The 6,000-nt window shown below is 54.1% G+C and overlaps 1 protein-coding gene across 9 annotated transcripts in view; it reads right to left on the bottom strand.

Annotated features, from left to right (window-relative positions):
• Positions 1 to 260, bottom strand: part of LOC125453965 (myc box-dependent-interacting protein 1) — a 148,994-nt gene extending 148,734 nt beyond the window's left edge. For 4 of the 9 annotated variants that reach the window (XM_048534151.2, XM_048534155.2, XM_048534153.2 and 1 more), the window contains exon 1: positions 118 to 259. In XM_048534151.2, coding sequence (XP_048390108.1) covers positions 118 to 198 — 81 coding nt within the window. In that variant the 5' untranslated portion in view covers positions 199 to 259. Of the gene's footprint in view, positions 1 to 117 lie in introns of all 9 variants that reach the window. The other 5 variants (XM_048534157.2, XM_048534152.2, XM_048534150.2 and 2 more) reach the window with 4 other exon arrangements.
• Between the last annotated feature and the right edge of the window lie 5,740 nt (positions 261 to 6,000).

The following is a 6,000-nucleotide window of genomic DNA, read 5'->3' on the forward strand; positions in this document are numbered from 1 at the left end:
GGGTTAAGAACCCGCTGCCCCGTTCACCCCCAGGGGGTAAGGGACAGAGATATCGACAGACAACCTCCCCCACCCCTAAGGTGATCGAGCTCGCTCGCTCTCCCCGACTCGGCTCACCTTCTCCTGCGCCCGGTTAATTTTCTTCTGGACGTTCTTGGCGATGAAGCCGGCGCTCACTCCTTTCCCTGGTTCCGCCATTTTCCCAACTGGAGCCGGGAGAAGGGGAGGGGCCGAACGGTCAGAGCGGGTTTAAAGGAACAGCACCGCCCATACAGGGGCGGGGTTTACTAGGGAGTTACCACCCCACAGGGGGCGGGGCATATTGGGGAGTTGCCGCCCACATGGGGGCGGCGCGTAGTGCGGTGGCACCGCCCACATAGGGCGGTGTTTACTAAGGAAGTACCAATCACGTAGGGCGGGGATGACAGGGGCGACACGGCCTGCAAACAGGGTTTACAGAGGTGAAAACGCCCTCATGGGTAACAAAGTGTGGAGCTGGATGAACACAGCAGGCCAAGCAGCATCTCAGGAGCACAAAAGCTGACGTTTCGGGCCTAGACCCTTCATCAGAGAGGGGGATGGGGGGAGGGAACTGGAATAAATAGGGAGAGAGGGGGAGGCGGACCGAAGATGGAGAGTAGAGAAGATAGGTGGAGAGGAGAGTATAGGTGGGGAGGTAGGGAGGGGATAGGTCAGTCCAGGGAAGACGGACAGGTCAAGGAGGTGGGATGAGATTAGTAGGTAGCTGGGGGTGCGGCTTGGGGTGGGAGGAAGGGATGGGTGAGAGGAAGAACCGGTTAGTGAGGCAGAGACAGGTTGGACTGGTTTTGGGATGCAGTGGGTGGGGGGGAAAGAGCTGGGCTGGTTGTGTGGTGCAGTGGGGGGAGGGGATGAACTGGGCTGGTTTAGGGATGCAGTAGGGGAAGGGGAGATTTTGAAACTGGTGAAGTCCACATTGATACCATTGGGCTGCAGGGTTCCCAAGCGGAATATGAGTTGCTGTTCCTGCAACCTTCGGGCGGCATCATTGTGGCACTGCAGGAGGCCCATGATGGACATGTCATCGCCGAAAGAACCCCGCCCATGGCCGACGCCTCATCGCTCCACCCACAACCAGCAACCCCAGAGAAGACAGCCACACTGAGCCCTGCTGTATCTTTACCATCCACCCCCAGACCTCCCACTGACTGAGGACGAACAGTTAGTCCTAAGAAAGGGGCTCACCTTTGTCCCCCTACAACCACACATCAACAAATACCAGTCACGTTTGGATGTAGAGCAGCTTTTCCGCCACCTTCGCCTCCACGCTTACTTCTTCAACCAGGAACCCAATCCTCCCTCCACTGACCCCTTCACCCGCTTCCAACACAAGTCCTCCTCCTGGACACCACCCCCAGGCCTCCTACCTTCCCTCGACCTCTTCATCTCCAACTGCCGTCGAGACGTTAACCGCATCAACCTCTCCACCCCTCTCACCCACTCCAACTTCTCCCCCGCAGAACGGGCAGCCCACCGCTCCCTCCGCTCCAACCCCAACCTCACCATCAAACCCGCAGACAAGGGTGGCGCAGTGGTAGTATGGCGCACTGACCTCTACATCGCCGAGGCCAAACGCCAACTCTCCGACACCACGTCCTACCGCCCCCTTGATCATGACCCCACCTCCGAGCACCAAACCATCATCTCCAACACGATTCATGACCTCATCACCTCAGGGGACCTCCCACCAACAGCCTCCAACCTCATTATTCCCCAACTCCGCACAGCCCGTTTCTATCTCCTTCCCAAAATCCACAAACCTGCCTGCCCTGGTCGACCCATTGTCTCAGCCTGTTCCTGCCCCACCGAACTCATCTCCACCTATGTGGACTCCATTCTCTCCCCTTTGGTCCAGGAACGCCCTACCTACGTCCGTGACACCACCCACGCCCTCCACCTCTTCCAGAACTTCCAATTCCCTGGCCCTCAACACCTCATTTTCACCATGGATGTCCAGTCCCTATACACCTGTATTCCGCATGCAGATGGCCACAAGGCCCTCCGCTTCTTCCTGTCCTGCAGGCCCGACCAGTCCCCCTCCACCGACACCCTCATCCGCCTAGCCGAACTCGTCCTCACCCTCCACAACTTCTCTTTCGATTCCTCCCACTTTCTACAGACAAAGGAGGTGGCCATGGGCCCCTGCTAATCCTGCCTCTTTGTAGGTTACGTGGAACAGTCCCTCTTCCCCACCTACACAGGCCCCAAACCCCACCTCTTCCTCTGTTACATTGATGACTGTATCGGCCTCGCCTCTTGCTCCCCAGAGGAGCTCGAACAGTTCATCCACTTCACCAACACCTTCCACCCCAGCCTCAAGTTCACCTGGGCAATCTCCAACACATCCCTCACCTTCCTGGACCTCTCAATCTCCATCTCAGGCAACCAGCTTGTAACTGATGTCCATTTCAAGCCACCGACTCCCACAGCTACCTAGAATACACCTCCTCCCACCCACCCTCTGCAAAAATTCCATCCCCTATTCTCAATTCCTCCGCCTCCGCCACATCTGCTCCCAGGATGAGGCATTCCACTCCCAAACATCCCAGATGTCCAAGTTCTTCAAGGACCGCAACTTTCCCCCCACAGTGGTCGAGAACTCCCTTGACCAAGTCTCCTGCATTTCCCACAACACATGCTTCACACCCCGCCCCCGCCACAACTGCCCAAAGAGGAACTACTCGTTCTCACACACCACCCCACCAACCTCCGGATACAACGCATCATCCTCCAACACTTCCACCATCTACAATCAGACCCCACCACCCAAGACATTTTTCCATCCCCACCCGTGTCTGCTTTCCGGACAGACCACTCTCTCTGAGACTCCCTTGTTCGTTCCACACTGCCCTCCAACCCCACCACACCCAGCACCTTCCCCTGCAACCGCAGGTAGTGCTACACTTGGCCCCACACCTCCTCCCTGACCCCTATCCCAGGCCCCAAGATGACTTTCCATATTAAGCACAGGTTTACCTGCACATCTGCCAATGTGGTATACTGTATCCACTGTACCTGGGTGTGGCTTCCTCTACATTGGGGAAACCAAGCGGAGGCTTGGGGACCACTTTGCAGAACACCTCCGCTCGGTTTGCAATAAACAACTGCACCTCCCAGTCGCGAACCATTTCAACTCCCCTTCCCATTCTTTAGATGACATGTCCATCATGCGCCTCCTGCAGTGCCACAATGATGCCACCCAAAGGTTGCAGGAAGACCAACTCCTATTCCGATTTGGGAACCTGCAGCCCAATGGTATCAACGTGGACTTCACCAGCTTCAAAATCTCCCCCTCCACCGACTGCATCCCAAAACCAGCCCAGCTCTTCCCCTCCACCCACTGCATCCCAAAACCAGTCCAACCTGTCTCTGCCTCCCTAACCTGTTCTTCCTCTCACCCATCCCTTCCTCCCACCTCAAGCTGCACCTCCATTTCCTACCTACTAACCTCATCCCGCCTCCTTGACCTGTCCGTCTTCCCTGGACTGACCTATCCCCTCCCTACCTCCCCACCTATACTCTCTCCACCTATCTTCTTTTCTCTCCATCTTCGGTCTGCCTCCCCCTCTCTCCCTATTTATTCCAGAACCCTCACCCCATCCCCCTCTCTGATGAAGGGTCTAGGCCCGAAACGTCAGCTTTTGTGCTCCTGAGATGCTGCTGGGCCTGCTGTGTTCATCCAGCCTCACACTTTATTATCTTGGATTCTCCAACATCTGCAGTTCCCATTATCACTGATACGCCCTTGTGGGGCCGGGATTACTGGAAACGCCCATAGTGGGGTGGGGTTTATCGGGGCGCGATTGACAGGGGCGTCACCACCTGCGGGGGCGGAGTTTAGTGCGGTTTAGTCAGTAGACGGGGGCGGGGTTTATTGGAGTGGAAACGCCCCCCCGTATGGGCGGGGTTTTAAGGATCTTACCACCCACAAGCCGCGTGATTTAAAGGGACCGCACCGCCCATATGCTGGGACAGTTTAAAGGGGCTGCTGCAACCCGAGAAGGTAGGATGCAAAGGACTGCGACACCCCAAGCTGAAGTGCACAGGAACATGGAATAACTTTTATAGGCACCAATTCCTCGAGGAAAGGACGTTTCAATCTAAAGTGTTTAAAATGGGTCCATACCAGCTGGAGAGAGGGCAGTGGAACGTGGAAAATGTTTAAAGGGGCTGCGCAGAAAAAATCACAAATCCTTTAAAGAGATGTGCTGCAATTGGTTATGGGCACCTGAGGCATCCTTTAACAACACCATACTTCACAAAGAGCCATTAGACACCACAAATAGCCTTTATAATTTCTCGGATAACAAGGTGTAGAGCTGGATGAACACAGCAGGCCAAGAGGCATCACAGGAGCAGGAAAGCCTGCTGTGTTCATCCAGCTCTACACCCTGTTACCTCAGACTCTCATCTCAGTTGAACATCTTTGCACTGTGGGAGGAAACTGGAGCATTCAGAGGAAACCCATGTGGACAGGGCAGATGCACAAAACCTGCACAGACCTCTCCACCCAAGGCTGGAAGCAAACCCAGTGCCCTGGCACTGTGAGGCAGCAGGGCTATCAACTGTGTCACTGCATGAATTTCTGCCACACAACTTCACAAATAGGTTTGTACTGAGTTACAGCACCGCATGCAACATGCCAATTGTATCAATATTAATAGTATTGTGAATACAAAAATTATCCTTACGATTTCATCTTGTTTACATCTGTATAAATATTAGTCATCGACTTGTCCAGTGTGGATTTTATGAAACCCGTTACAAAAGGCCTCCATGAAGCAACTTTGTTGTTACATCAAGAAATGTGAAGACATTAAGTCAGAAATAAGTCTTATCACATGGTTTATTTATAGAAAGGGGAGGAGGAGAAGACATGCAACAGAGAAACAACAAGGTATAGAGCTGGATGAACACACCAACTCCCACAGCTACCTAGAATACACCTCCTCTCACACACCTTTCTGCAAGAATGCCATTCCCTATTCCTGCTCCCCGAGATGAGGCGGTCCACACCTGAACATCCCAGATGTCCTTGATTTTCAAGGACTGCAATTTCCCCTCCACAGTGGTCAAAAACGCCCTTGACTGCATCTCTGGCATTTCCCGCACCTCACACTCTCTCTCTCTGCAACAATAATAAAGACAGAATTCCCCTTGTCCTCACGTATCACCCCATCAACCTCTGGATTCAACACATCATTCTCCGCTACTTCCGCCGCCTGCAATCTGAGCCCACAACCAAGGATATTTCTCTCCCCACCCTTATCTGCGTTCCGGAGGGACCGCTCTCTTCCTGACTCCCTCGTCCACCCTACACTCTCCACAACCCCCGGCACTTTTCCCTGCAACCACAGAAGTTTTACACCTGCCCCTACACCTCCCCTCTCACCTCCATCCCAGGCCCCGAGAAAACCTTCCACATTAAACACACGTTCACCTGCACATCCACTAATGTGGAATACTGCATCCGCTGTTCCTCATGTGGCCTCCTCTACATCAGGGAAACCAAGCAGAAGCTTGGAGACCACTTTGTGGAGCACCTGCGCTCGGTTCATGACAAACGACAACATCTCCCAGTCGTAAACCACTTCAACTCCCCCTCCCAAGCCTTGAACAACATGTCCATCCTGGGCCTCCTCCAGTGTCACAACGATGCCAACAGAAGATTGGAGGAATAGTGCCTCATATTCTGCCTGGGAATCCTGCGACCCATTGGTCTCAATGTGGACTTCACAAGCTTCAAAATCTCCCCACCCCCATCTCATCCCAAGACCAGCCCACCTTGTCCCCGCCTCCTTGACCTGTCAGTCTTTTCTCCCATGTATCCAGACCTCCCACCTCACAAACCAACCCCTGCCCCCATTTCCTACCTAGTAGCCTCATCCCTGCCTCCTTGACCTGTCCATGTTCACTCCGCCTACCTGCTCCTCTATCGACCTTTTATCATCGCCTCCCCCT

Source organism: Stegostoma tigrinum, chromosome 7 (genome assembly GCF_030684315.1).
Source record: "Stegostoma tigrinum isolate sSteTig4 chromosome 7, sSteTig4.hap1, whole genome shotgun sequence".
In the NCBI taxonomy this organism is placed as follows: domain Eukaryota; kingdom Metazoa; phylum Chordata; class Chondrichthyes; order Orectolobiformes; family Stegostomatidae; genus Stegostoma; species Stegostoma tigrinum.